Here is a 15,609-nt window from a genome sequence, read left to right as displayed (position 1 = left end):
TTACATTATTTTTCAGTTTTTGGGAACCTAAACTTTTTTTTAACCTCTGGCAGCTTACTGCTTTGCTTTGTACCATTTCAGGTTATTCACTGGACTTTAACTTAAATTGCAGTAAAAACTGGAAAAATGGGAGTGTTATAAAACTTTTGACCCGTAGAGTATATATATACTCGCACTCTTGTTTTAAAGCATTTTAAACAGACGAAAGATTCTTACTGTATACACTTGGAGATGATACAGCATATTCCCCATGATGATACACCCATAGCTCAGTTAGGGATCAATATATCAGCATTCAATCATGATCATCCAATGCATGGTCAAAAATAATATTACATAACATGGCGACATGACATGACATGACATTAATAAAGGATTCAGGGATCAAAGAACGCCTGACACAATACTACACCAGGTTGGATTTGTAACAATTTTGTGGACAGGTTGGGTGTGTGGCAAGGATGAATTGTTTCGATTTTGGTGAAGATCCGAATCCTGATCTGGATATGAGAATTGTTTAATTTTTAAAGTGATTCTTCACCATTGATATAGTATAAAATACTGTATAGCAATATATATATATATATATATATATATATATATATATATATATATATATATATATATATATATATATATATATATATATATATATATATATCGAAACGTATAGCAATATATAGCAAGCAAAAAAACGATATAGTACTGTATAGCACGATATTTCAAAAATGTATTGGGCCCGATATGTTATCGTGGATCAGGCATTGCGTGTCGGAGGTATGCGCTCTACCGAATGCCCTTCTAGTTTCCCATTTGTTCATTCCCTGGTTTATATCATACTGTGGCTGCACTGTCATGACGTTCCCCTTTTTACCCTCTGTCTAGATTTTGTATATGAGTGGAAAAAAAAAGAAGTTTGGGCTCGTTTGATGTTTTTACATTTGTTCAACAATTTTCGAAGAAACAAAAGTTTTCAGATGAAAAGATAATATCTTTTTTTTGAAGACTGGAAGGATTAAGTGGTTATTTCTTGCTACACTTTCTTTATTTGGTGGTATGAGATAAACACAGGACCCATTGTAAGATTCAGAGCTTTTATTTTCTATCACAAAAATTAATCATTTAAAAACTGCTGCTGGTGAGGGTTTGAAAACAATTGTGCAAGAGATTGGCATATGGTTTGACATCGGTGATAGTCGGCAGTCGTATTGAATGTTCAGGGTGCAATGTAGTCAGAAGGGCAAAGATGGTCCATAAAAAGAGAACAAAACGAACCTCTTTCGGTGGGATGTGGTTCTGAGAGATATGGCTGTTGAAGCTAGAAGTCATGAGCTCCACACCTGATTATCTAATGAGATGCAAATAACTTTGTTTAGCGTCAAAGGGAATAGCATTTATTGTGGGAGCCAGAGCTGGACATTTTGGGTAAGTTCTCCAACCCCCCTCCCCATCCCCCACAGCAAGTAGCACCCTATTTTATCCTGGTAAGGGTTCATTATATTATGAGCTTCATGTCAGTTTCATTATCCCCACGCTTTTTGAAAAAAACGTGGGATATTGTAATCAGCTCCGTCTGTCTGTCTGTCACGCTATCTCCTCAACGGTCGTGCAGAAATTCACCGAACTTGGTAGTTATAATCACCACACGACACAAAGGTGCAAGGGCGGTATAATTTGGGCCCCACCACTTGGGGTGGGGTCAAAAAGGTGAAATACCTAAAAATGTAATTACGGGCACATTTTAAAGATTTTTTTTCTTTCTTTTATTATTAGGGTATCCAATTTATCAACTGGATACCCTATTGTTATTCTTCTGTTTATTTATTATTTTTCTTTTTCCGCCGGCATTTCGCGGACTTTTTCGCTTTAAAAATCATTTTCTCTGGAACGCTAAGTCCGATCGACAAAAAACTTTCACCATAGTATGTATCTTTTTTGGTTGCACACTCAGATTATAATTATGACGTCATTGGTCACGTGTTGTGGGCGCCATCTTGAAAAAAACGATAAACTTTGGACCTCTGTATCTCTGAAACCGTGCAATGGAAAAATTTTTCGTTTCATACATTTTACTAAGCTCCCTATGGGGAACACGTGTGATTTTTTTTTTCGTGACGTCATAGGTGAAGCGATATACCGGTGAAAATTCGTCAAGTAGAACGTCGCATAGGAAAAATCTGAAATTTTTTGTGCGTCATCTACTCCTATAGTCACCGGCGAAAATGTTTTTCGTGACTTCATCGATGACGTAATTCGGCCGCCATCTTGTTTTTTAATGTTTTTTTTTTAATCCTCTTCTCCAGAACGGCTGGACAGATTGAGGCGAAACTTTACAGATATATTCCCCAAGAGGTCCTTTTTCAAGTTTGTTAATTTCTTCTTGATAGGTCACATGGTTTGGTGGCCATCTTGAAAAAACCCTAAAACCTTCAAACATCTTCTCCAGAAGCGCTGGTCCGATGAAGGGGAGATTTCACAACTATATTCGGGACAGGTAGGCGATATAAGTTCGTTAATTTCGAATTGATAGGTCACATGGTTTGGCCGCCATATTGGATTTAAGAAAAATATTAAATAATGTTTTCTCTGGAACTGCTTAACCTAACGAATCGAAAATTTGCAATTATCATCTACCATCGTGTATGCACGCGTGGTAAAAATTATGATGTCACAAGTCATGGTTTGGCGGCCATCTTGGATAGAAAAACGCACCTTTACCGATTAACACGAAACTTCACACACGTGTTCCATTACCCAGTTGGAAGCAGAATATAAATTTGTGATGTCATAGGTCACATGGTTCGTCAGCCATCTTGGATTGAAAAATAATAACTTTAAACGTCTTTTTCTCTGAAACAGCTGAACAGATCCAGGCAAAACTCCACCACTATGACCGCCTCTCCATGATGAATAAAAAGTTCTCACCCCCTTTTGAGGTACGACATAACGTTTGGCTGCCATAGTGGATTGAAGGAAAAATATTAATTAATGTTTACTCTGGAACTACAGTATCAATAAATGTGAATCATCAGCGATGTGATGGAACACTCATGTGTAATGAAGGTTTTAAATTTCAATGGGATCGGGCCCAGGGTTTGGCAGCCATGTTGGATTTAAGAATAATATTAAATAATGTTTTCTCTGGAACTGCCTAACCTGTCGAAGCGAAAATTTGAAATTATCATCTACCATCGTGTATGCACACGTGGTAAAAATTATGACGTCATAAGTCACATGGTTTGGCCACCATCTTGGATTGAAGGATAAATATTAATTAATGTTTACTCTGGAACCGCTGCTTCTATATATGCGAAACTTCAAATTTATAATTTAGGTGACATGTGAAACAAACGTTTAAAATTTCAACCTGATCGGTCACACGGTTTGGCAGCCAGAATTATTTAATTATTTGAATCTGGTAGCCAGTAATAACGAAATTGAACACTTTGTGCTGACCGGTTCGTAGCTCGTCAGTCCCATGCCATATCGAAGCAGGGCTGTATTTGTATCACTCTTAAATAATGTTTTCTCTGGAACCACTTACCCGACCAAAGCGAAACTTTGTGACTGTCATCTGCAGAAAGTCCCATGTTGTATCAAAGGCGGACGGACTGGGTACCCGGTCATCACTGCCAGCAGTTATAAAGTGGCAGTTCTAGTTATTATTATTATTATTATTTTTAATGAAACGTTGTCTATGCAATCAACATTTGGGGGCACATGACATATGTGACGAGTTTTTGGATTTAACCCCTTGTTCATGCCTCGGGGTGGGGGGGTGGAGATAGACACTGAGTCACGGGTCAGAATAGAAAAAAAAATTAAACTCAAAATTTGATATTGGGTTATTCCTGGTGGAACCTTTTGCCATCTTTCAACTTTGCTTTAGGTGGGAAGTGTGGGGATTTACCATGGCGTGCCATCGACTTTGCATGAGTTGGCATTCCCTGAAATTGCCAAGCTGAGATATGACTGACATACCCTGACTGGTTTGTTGCCCAAAATCAAAATTTTCCAAAATTATGCTCATTGTAGGACTGTATATCTCGCAGAAATCAATCCACTATGTGAAACTGCTCCTCTTGTGTATCAGGAGTTCACGCACGGTCATCACCTTGTGAAACAATCAGGTCGGTTAAACGTGGTGTGGCCAACTCTCTCACTTTGAAGCAGAGTGCAATTCACAACAGCAAGACACAAAGGGGTATTGTTGGAATCATTTTGGAGCATGTTGTAAGCACCAGATGGTTTTTGACAGCTCTTGCAAGAGTTGTGGCAGCAAAAGCAGAACTATGTGCAACATGAACCACGTTGATGACACCAAACTGCATGAGGACGGATCCAGTAGACTTCAGCGTCATTTTGTTGACATTCGTTGTTTGATAACTCTTCCAGATGTTCATGATTAACCCATTTGCAGACAGCACCCATGATTTGTAGGAAGCGGACAGGATCTTCCATTTAAGCAGTGGCATTGTTATGACTTGATGTTTCAAAACGTCTGCTGCAGGTAGAGAAAGCTGGATCATGATGCAATGACTGGGTCCAGGATAAGTTCCACCAAGACAGCTTTTATGTGCCACTTCACAGCCATAAGCTCAAGACATTTGGCACACTGTGCAAGGGCAAATCCATGGGGATGGAAGTCATTCTCATTGATGCTGATCACCAATTGTTCAGCCTCCATCGTCATCAAGAATTAAGATGTTTATCTTCAGAATATGTTCATTCACACATGAGCTGTCTTCTATCCTCCTGGCTCTGGCATATACTGATGGGTAAATGAAGAGAATCAGATCCTCTCAATAGATCACTCACGATGTTGAGGGTTGGAGGAGCAAAAACCTTTCATGATTGATATTGATGACATTTGGCTGGATACACTGCTGAAAACTTTGAAACTTGATCCAAAATGTACAAAGTGAGATGATGCCTCTGACCACGATGCTACCCCAGGCTCTCTCAAGTCATTAAAACATGGCCAAAGGTAGACAAGTGAAGGTTATTGACGTCGGCGTTCATAATGCTCGGGCATACATTCCAAACCAGTGGTTCATCGTTAGACCAACAAAAAGGTCACCGTATCGCACTTCTGTCTGCGTTGTCATATGAAAAGGGAAAAGAAAGATGAGAGCCAGGAGAGAAACTTGACTGCTGGTAGCTTGAAATATGGAAAGGATACCTATGTGGTCGTAGAGGATGAAATCACCATGTTTGATTAACTTTGATCAAGTCAGGAGGAAGCTGGCATTCAAAGCCTCCTTAATTGTGCTGCAGCAGCGACTGCCTATTTCCAGTGAATAATTGTTCGGTCACCTGACACCGATATTGCCATACTTTGCAATTTCTAACACATGCCATTTTTCCCTGCTAGAGCGGGGGTTAGCCTTGTGGGTCCCATGACAATCTTCTATCATGGTTCCCTTTTTGAAGCAATGTTTTTTTTTTTATGGCCGGATGCCCTTCCTGACGCCAACCCTTTAGTCGCCTCTTACCACACGCAGGGATACGGTGTACCTATTCTAAACCGGGGCAGCACTTTCTACTGCACAAAGTTGAAAATTTTTAATTGAGCTTTCGTAGAAGACTGGTGTAAAAGACCAGTCTCGTTATGTACCAATCCACAAAACTTCCATGTATGTGTGAAACATCTTGCCAGCAACATATGTGGTGACCAAATGTGATTTCACAAGTAGTATTGCTGTGATTGGCAAGGCTAAGGCATTGAAGCTCATTACAAAGACTCGGTGGTGTAATGGTTATAGCTCTGTTCTTCATTGCACGACCCGCGAGTCACTTGTGGCCTCTGGTGGCCTAAGTGCAGCCCCTGACGTGCGTCTGATAATACACAAATGTGAAAACGTCCCATCATAATCTGCTACAAATGTTATCAAATTGACTCAATGGTTTCAAATGACTGTTCCAACACGAAGCATAAAAGTAACAGAACTACATCAGTAGATGGCAGTATACAAACAATTATGCTTGCAGCCCAGTAACCACAACGAAGAAGAGTACGTGGAGTCGGGGCCTAATAGCAGCCATTATGAAGTCGTGCAGGTGGTGTAGCAGCCATCACACTGATGTCTTATTGGCAAAGTGGACCCCCCTCTAAAAATAGTGAATGTCACTGGTTTCGAGCATCGGCTTTGAGTCTGGGACATCGACAGTTCGAACCACAACCGAGTCGTACCAAAGGCTTTAAAAATGGTACATGCAGCTTCCTTGCTTAATGCTCAGCATTTGAAGGATAGACAACAACAAACAGGCATTTTAAAGGCCATTTTCCCTGCTCGAACAGGGGTTAGCCTAAGGATAGAGCACAGACAAAAACCCATCGGTTTGTATCCATGGCGGAAATTCCTCTTCGATTGCCCCGTGGAGTGTGGAGAGAAAAGTGATGTCATAAAAGATGTTGCTGGTGTCCAAGAGTGCTTTGGGAAGTGACGTCACTCACCCTATTCTCAGCGACTGTTTGATTGTAAGTCGAGTCTGCTATTGTTTCATGTGTCTGTCTACATGCATGCATGATTTGTGCCGCAGAGCTTCCACGAGCCTTAGAGCCTTAAAAAAAAATGTTTTAAGAATCTTCAAACTATTGGGGGAAATTCCCATGCAGCCAGAAGAGACTTTCAAGGTGGTAGAGGAATTTGTTTTGTAGTCGGACGAAGCCAAGACGTGTGGAACCAGCTCTTTTGGAAAAAGCAGAGTCAAAATGAATCTCCGAAACGAGCAACAGAGGACAGCCTGATTGAACATGCCAAACACCAGACAATGACTTGGCTCGAAGCACTTGACGCATCACTAGTTATTACCTTGCGTGCAAAGTTCAAAGCGGGGTGAAACAATTGGGTCACTGTCGATCTGTCTACTGACATCAGTCTGTGAGCGAGGAACTACTTGATTGACATTGAATTTTATATTTTGAACACTAGACCATGAATCAACATGAACCTGTAATTTAGCATTTGGTATTTTGCAAATTCTACAGTCTTGTCCCGATTGTGTTTGCACACATAGGAGTAAGCTAATTGTTTTAGTCTGCCTGGCAGTCAAACAAAATTGAACATCATTCTAAACAGGAAACACTGTTTTTAGGGATAATGACCAATAATGACCAATAACGTCTGTCAACCAATGACAGGACACGGTGCTATGACATCACGAATGACGTCACAATGTTTGTTTGTTTTTTTGCACGATTGACGTCACAATTCTTCTTCTTCTTCTTCTTCTTCTTCTTCTTCTTCTCCTTCTTCTTCTTCGTTTGGTATGATGTCACAATCGATGCTGGGGACCTGAGTATGTGCCTTTTCAAGGTTTGATATCAATTGGACAAGCGGTTCCCAAGTTATGGCCATTTAACTGTCAACCAATGACAAGACACGGTGCTATGACGTCACGAATGACGTCACAATTTATATTTTTGCACAATTGACGTCACAATTCTTATTCTTCTTCGTTTGGTATGACGTCACAATCGACGCTGGGGACCTGAGTATGTATTTGCCTTTTCAAGGTTTGATATTAATCGGACATGCAGTTCCCAAGTTACGGCCATTTATCTGTCAACCAATGACAAGACACGGTGCTATGACGTCACGAATGATGCCACAATTAGTTTATTTCTTTATTGTTTTTGTTTTTTTTTGCACGATTGACGTCACAATTCTTCTTCTTCGTTTGGTATGACGTCACAATCGACGCTGGGGACCTGAATATGTGCCTTTTCAAGGTTTGATATCGTTCTTCATCCGCTTCAGCTGTTTCCTAAGGTTTGAAAGCTGTTTTTTCCCAAGGTTTGAATTGTTCAAATTATTAATTAATCCCAAGGTTTGAATTTTCCCAAGGGAAAGAGCTGTTTCCCAAGGGTTTGAAAGCTGTTTTTTCCCCCCCAAGGTTTGAATTAATTGTTGTGCTTGGTTGACATTTGTGAATACATTTACAGAGAGAGGGGGCGAGAGAGGGGTGAGAGAGAGGGGAGCATCACAATTCGAGAGAGGAGGAGGCGAGAGGAGGGGGTGAGAGAGGGGAGGAGAGAGGAGGGTGAGAGAGAAGGGGACGTCAATTCAAGAGAGGGGGAGAGAGGAGGGGGCGAGAGAGAGAGGAGGCGTCACAATTCTTCTTCGTCTTCGTTTGATATGACCTCACAATTGACGCTGGGGACCTGAGTATGTTTCCCAAGTTATGGCCATTTATGATACGGCTGGTCCGATCTGATTGAAACAATGCCCCAATCCAATCGTCGTTTACGAGAGCGAAGGAACGAAGCTGCACATACTGGCACGCACCTACGGGCACGCACCTAGGGCCCGCACTAGTACCTATAAAATTTAGGTTGGGTTCTCAATCCAGCTCCAAGACTAATGGGTCCAAACAGGAAAATTTGCATGTCTTCCATACTATGAACATATTTGATGCTAACCCTGACCCTAACCACACTACAGGCTTTGGGTCTCTCGGAATGATGACCAGTGTCCTGGTGTGTCCGGACGGGCGCACACTTGAGTCTGAGGCAGCTCATGGTACAGTGACTCGTCACTTCCGTATGCACCAGCAAGGCAAGGAAACGTCGACCAATCCCATTGGTAAGGAACACCATTCGTGCACTGCATGTTATCATTTCTTCATGCGTTTTTGTGTTTGGTGTATTCTCCTGCCGCATGTTGCTAGAATTTGACTCCATGCGTTCATGCGTGCACATGCACCGAGTTTACTTGGGAGAATGCTTTTCAACAGTGAGTAAATGCAAGAATTGTAAATAAGTTTGCACAAGATCCAGATTACTGAATATTTGAACCAAACTGACCACCTGTACTTGGCAGCCTCTATCTTTGCATGGACACGTGGCTTGGCCCACCGAGCCAAACTGGATGGAAATAGAGATTTGGAGAACTTCTGTTCAATCCTGGAGCAAGTATGCGTGGACACCATTGAGGCGGGACACATGACCAAAGATTTGGTCGCCTGTATCAAAGGCCTTCCCAAGTAAGAGCAAGTCATGTATAGACACACCAACTGATGTTTTATATAATTTTAGGATGCTAGTCTGTCATCGGATGATTCTTACCACAAAATTTTGGGAGTACCATGTATTTGTGCTAACTGCTCTGTTGGTGGAATTTTGTATTATGACAGGATCAATTTTGGCACCAATGCAGGTTGGGCTCGAGGAAAGTCAAAAGAAAAGGCAAAACTATGAGTTTAATTCAGTCAAAAGGTAGCAGACGAAAACACCGAGTGGCAAACCGATTAAGTTTGACACCGTTTGCTTTCTGAAGCCAGACATCTCTGGCATTGTTTCTTCCACCTCCAGTTATTAACTTGACAGACTTTTGCAAGCACCTAAAGTTATGTTGTAGCTTCCATTTGTTTGGGATATCCTGATACAACTCTCAAAATACAAACAAGAGCTGTCAGATGTGTAATAACTGAGATGATGATTTGGAGATGAGTGCAACATGTGGATAGCCACCGTGGGTGAAGAGATGACACAAATTATAAAATGAGAGTAAGCATCTGTAACTTGGATATGATGCACATTCAAGGGATAAATAAAATAAAACCAGAACGGCACTCAGAAGAGTGCATACCTCCACTAGGCTGAACAGTTTACGTTTTGCAACGCAACCTGTCCACCAAGTTTTGTCCATAACTTTTTGAGAAAATGTGGCCATCATTCTCATTGGGGGGGGGGGGGTAAACAGTGATAATGATGATGTAATCCTTATCCAAAATATATATACATATGCGGACACCCCTTCTAATTCGTGGATTTGGCTATTTCAGCCATACCTTTTGCTGACAGGTGTATAAAATCGAGCACATGGCCATGCAATCTCCATAGACAAACATTGGCGGTGGAATGGGTCGTACTGAACATGGCTTTGACTTTCTACGTGGCACCGTCTTAAGATGCCACCTTTCCAACAAGTCAGTTCATTTCTGCCCTGCTAGCGCTGCCCCGGTCAACTGCGCTGTTATTGTGAAGTGGAAACGTCGAGGAGCAACAACAGCTCAGCCGAGAAGTGGTAGGCCACAAGCTCACAGAACGAGACCGCCGAGTGCTGAAACGCGTAGCGTGGAAAAATCGTCTGTCGTCGGTTGCAACACTCACTACTGAGTTATAAACAGACTGGAAACAACGTCAGCACAAGCACTGTTCAGACAGCTTCATGAAATGGGTTTCCATGGCCGAGCAGCCGCACACAAGCCTAAGATCACCATGAGCAATACCAAGCGTCGGCTGGAGTGGTGTACAGCTCACCGTCATTGGACTCTGGAGCAGTGGAAACGTGTTCTCTGGAGTGATGAATCACGCTTCACCATCTGGCAGTCTGACGGACGAATCTGGGTTTGGCGGATGCCAGGAGACGCCATGCATAGTGCAGAGTGCCAAATGTAAAGTTTGTTGGAGGAGGAATAATGGTCTGGAGCAGTTTTTTTTTGGTTCGGGCTCGGCCCCTTGGTTCCAGTGAAGGGAAGTCTAAATGCTGCAGCATAAATGACATTCCAGATGATTCTGTGCTTCAAACTTTGTGGCAACAATTTGGGGAAGGCCCTTTCATGTTTCAGCATAACAATGCCCCCATGCACAAAGTGAGGTCCATACAGAAATGGTTTGTTGAGATCGGTGTGGAAGAATTTGACCGGCCTGCACAGAGCCCCAACCTCAACCCTATCGGACACCTTTGGGATAAATTGGAATGCTGACTGCAAGCCAGACCAAATCGCCCAATATCAGTGCCCAACCTCACTCATGTTCTTGTGGCTGAATGGAAGCAAATCCCCCCAGCAATGTTCCAACATCGAGTGGAAAGCCTTCCAAGAAGAGGAGATGCTGTTGTAGCAGCAAAGGGGTTACCAACTCCATATTAATGCCATGGTTTTGGAATGAAATGTTGGACGAGCAGGTGTCCACCTACTTTTGGCCATGTCGTGTATATTCCAAAATATACAAGAGAATGCAGATGAAAATGGATCGGAAAGATGGACAGTGATATGATTCAATGGGGACACACAGTGCACGGGACAAATACAGCCCTTTGACAAGGGACCAAGGACAATCTATAAAAGACTAATGAAATAACTGATCCTTGGGTCACCTATGTGTCTACGTATGCTCTCGCCCTGGGGTAAGTTTCCCAAAACCATAACAATATGTTTGGCCATGTGCTCTGATTTTTAAATGTTGAGCATCAAGCAAGGAAGCAGCACTTACCATTTTGTGGGTTTATCTATTGGCAGCAATAGAGATTGGTGGAAATGAGGTATGAGAGAGAGTTTTTGTGGGTGATGAGATTATTAAATATATGGATTCTTCGTTCTGCAGGAAGGATCGTAGACATAGAATTCTGTGCAGTTTTGAAGGAGCAGGAGTTAGGGATATTGAATGAAGGGTAAAACGATATTGTATCGGGTCATGGTAAAAAGAAGTTGGTTGTGGTACACCTCGGAGCGAATGATACAAGGAAAGTTTACTCAGAGGTTTTAAAAAATAGATACAGGATATTGGGTAAGCGGTTGAAAGCAAAGGATTGCGAGGTCATGTTTTCTGGGATTCTCCCAAGATTAGGAAACAATATAGACATGAGCAGAGCAACAGACGTCAACCAATGGCTGGAAGATTGGTGTAGGGAGGAAGGTTTTACATTTAAGAAACAGTGGGAATCATTTCAGGGACAGAGTGTGTTTCCAGAATGATGACTATGTTAAATAGAAAGGAGGCAGCAAGGTTTGCAGTGGGAATCGAGGAAGGAATTCAGGCTTTTTGGGGTCAGTGGAGGGTGGGGAAGCTATTAAGGAAGGAACGGATTATGTAATTGTAATGAGTAAGGCCAGGAAGAAAATAGAATTTCAGGAAGGGAAAAGTTAAATATATTCTTCAGCATTGCCAACAGTTTAAACAATATGATGGAAGAGCTTTAAGCCAAAGTAGATAGCGAGGAGTATGATGTGGTTTAAGGAGGAGAGCAACTGGAAGACAGGATAAGAAGGCTACAAGGTGTATCAGTGTAACAGGAGGAGGAGTAGCATTCTGGGTAAAGGACAGCATTGCATTAAGGAAGGAATAAATGTTGAGGATTCTATATGGGTACAGATTTGAGATTGTAAAAACAGTCAAGATACTGGTAGGATGCTTTTATAAGGCTCTGGGTGTGAAAGAAGAGGAGGAATGAGGAGTGCATGAATTCAAAAGGGCATGTGGTTCGGAAAGAGTATTGATTCTGGGGGATTTTAACTTGCCAGGGATAGATTGGGTCCAGGAACAGGGAAAGGGCAGAGCAGATGAGGATTTCCTAGTTTAAGTCCAGGATTGCTTTTTAACCCAGTTTGTAGATAAGCCCACGAGGGGGAGTGCAGTGTTCGACCTCCTTTTAAGTAACGATCCCAATATGGTGGAGGAGGTGGAAGTAGAGGAGCATTTTGGAGCAAGTGACCATAACATTGTATGTGCAAAGATTCTGTTGAGGGTTAGAGTTCAGGATAGTGGAGAAAGGCTATTATATTTCAGGAAGGCAAACTTTGAGGGTATGAGAGAGTTGGGAGAAGCTAACAACAGGCCAATCAGCATCAGTAAAATGGGAAACCTTGAAGGACCAAATGTGTGGAGTAGATACATTCCAATGAGGTGTAAAACTCGAAACAGAAAGAGACCAGTGTGGTTGAGCAGTGCGATAAGGAATGCTATTACTGAGAAGCAAAAGGCATTTATTAGGTTTAAAATAACATGACTGGAGTTAGATTTATATCATTACTGGAATAAACAGAAGCAAATGAAGAAAATAACTCGGCAAGCCAAAAGAGAATATGAGGACATGGCGAGGAATATTAAACATAATAGCAAGGCTTTCTTTAAAGGTCCCATGACACTCAAAAGTACTGAAATCACATATATATATATATATATATATATATCCTATATATATATATATATATATATATATATATATATATATATCCTATATCCTATATCCTATATCCTATATCCTATATCCTATATATATATATCCTATATCCTATATATATATATATATATCCTATGTCCTATATCCTATATATATATATATATATATCCTATATCCTATATCCTATATATATATATATATATATATATATATCCTATATCCTATATATATATATATATATATCCTATATCCTATATATATATATATATATATATATATATCCTATATATATATATATATATATATATATATATCCTATATCCTATATATATATATATCCTATATCCTATATATATATATATCCTATATCCTATATATATATATATCCTATATCCTATATATATATATATCCTATATCCTATATATATATATATCCTATATCCTATATATATCCTATATCCTATATATATATATATCCTATATCCTATATATATATATATATATATATATATATATATATATATATATATATATATATATATATATATATATATATATCCTATATCCTATATCCTATATATATATATATATCCTATATCCTATATATATATATATATCCTATATCCTATATATATATATATATCCTATATCCTATATATATATATATATCCTATATCCTATATATATATATCCTATATCCTATATCCTATATATATATCCTATATATATATATATATATATCCTATATATATATATCCTATATATATATATATATATATATCCTATATATATATATATATATATCCTATAGGAGTTTTTCATTGTGATTTCTGATCTGACTTTTTTCACAATACTCGTTATGTAAAGTTAAAAAAACAAACCTCTTCGGGAACACCCCTAAAAATTCTGCCGAAATCCACTGAGAGAAGCGTAACCCACATGACGTCATCTCCAGAACAACAAAGGTTGCACGTAAATTACTCGGGTTGGTGGTCTACATGATTGTATTGGCTTTCTGTGCGTTTCCACATTTGATTGGTCGACTGAAACGCTCGCTTCGTTCATTTCTGCTTTTAAAAAATATCAAACATTTGGTTTTGAATAATGGATGACATACACTTTGATTTGTCTGGTAACGACAGTGAGTGTGAGAGAAATGAAGGATTTTGGTCTGAATCAGATGGAGAATTGTCGGATAACGTAGTCGCGGGAGGTGAAGTTCAGGCAGCTGGAAATGGAATACAGCCTTACCAGTTCGAGCCCGAAGCAGGACAAGCAGAAGAAACTGACGATGAAATTCCCAGCGTTCATGTTGATCAGGAGGACATCGAATGAAGACTTGACAATAACAACTGCTTAGACAATAGATTCGTAATTCAATAATGTAAATTCGACTTGCATACTGCTCGATATCAGAAATATTTTAGTGAGGTGACGTGACCAGCGCAGCGCAGAGGACATGTTGCACCACGGCGAATGAATCGCAAGCAAGGCCAGCGCATGTCATCGGCCGTATCTCTCCACGCATAAAACGAAGCAATCTCGCTGTCCGGATACGATGAAAACTTGTGTGCAGAACACACCTTGCGACAATTGTCTGGAGTAGTCCGATAAACCTGACGTTCTGTTGCATTTTTATTTATTTTATTCCTACTGTTGTCATGTAGCACCAGTAGAAAACAATGAACAAAAGAGAATAATAAAAGAAAGCTGCAGCATGTCAGATTTATCGGACGAGTCGGACGGACGACGGATTTATCGGACTAGTCTAGACTCTAGAGTTGACAAGTAACTTGTATTAGCATGCACACAATGTATAAGTCAATGCGTAAGAGTCTCGAGGCTATGAGGCCGTGTAATAGGACAGATAAATTTGTCTTTCATAGTTGTGCCAACATATTTTTCCCCGTTCATTTATAACAGCATTTTGGCTAAATGTTAATGAATAGCAAGCCAATGGAAGCAGTACCTTCACTTTAGAATAAACCCATGTATGTCGAGTGCAGCCATACCTGGCTTGCATGTATGTGGAATCATACCTGTCCCAGCAGGCTGGTTTCAACGAACAATTCAATTAGCTGCAAAATGTGGGTGCAGGTTTTTCACATTGTTTGATTTTGAAATTGTCTCCTTGCACCTTGAAATGATGCAATATTAATCTTTGGTATTTTACTTGTATGTCCGTGTAAGTTTCTTTTTTAATGGAAAGGTTAAACAGTCACATTTTATATTTTGTGGACATGGTATAGCCCTTTATTGTGCATACATGTATTGGATTTGTACACGACTATGACAAGGTAGTAAAGGGATAAATAATTGCCTCGTGATTGTTGTGCATACATGGCTCAGAAGCAGAATTTCTTTTCTGCGAAACAATCAGGAATTAAGACGATCAGTGAGATAGCAAACACATGTGCACAATGCATTTGTACGTACTTTATACGGCGCGCGACGTCTAATCAATCTACTCTGTGCGAGTCGCGTTCTGGAGATGACGTCAATGGTCACGTGACCTGCAATTCGCTGAACTCAACTTTTTTGAGGGACGGGGCATAGCAAGTTGTGAAAAGCACTACAGATGTTCGAAATATTGGTCTAATTATCCCATTGTTGATTTAAAAAAAGAAACTTGGGTGATTTCTTCACCAAAAGGTCATTCATATATAAATAACCAGAAACTTTTGAGTGTCATGGGACCTTG

At 40.2% G+C, this 15,609-nt stretch overlaps 1 protein-coding gene across 1 annotated transcript in view; it reads left to right on the top strand.

Moving 5' to 3' along the window:
* Nucleotides 1-15,609, top strand: part of IDH1 (isocitrate dehydrogenase (NADP(+)) 1) — a 52,116-nt gene that overhangs the window by 32,880 nt on the left and 3,627 nt on the right. The window contains exons 7-8 of the mRNA XM_085870089.1: nucleotides 8,448-8,588; nucleotides 8,826-8,988. Coding sequence (XP_085726215.1) covers nucleotides 8,448-8,588; nucleotides 8,826-8,988 — 304 coding nt within the window. The remainder of the gene's footprint in view (nucleotides 1-8,447; nucleotides 8,589-8,825; nucleotides 8,989-15,609) is intronic.

Source organism: Eptatretus burgeri, chromosome 2 (genome assembly GCF_056783735.1).
Source record: "Eptatretus burgeri isolate ZD-2024b chromosome 2, Ebu_testis_v1, whole genome shotgun sequence".
Taxonomy (NCBI): domain Eukaryota; kingdom Metazoa; phylum Chordata; class Myxini; order Myxiniformes; family Myxinidae; genus Eptatretus; species Eptatretus burgeri.
This window is presented reverse-complemented; position numbering and strand designations above follow the sequence as displayed.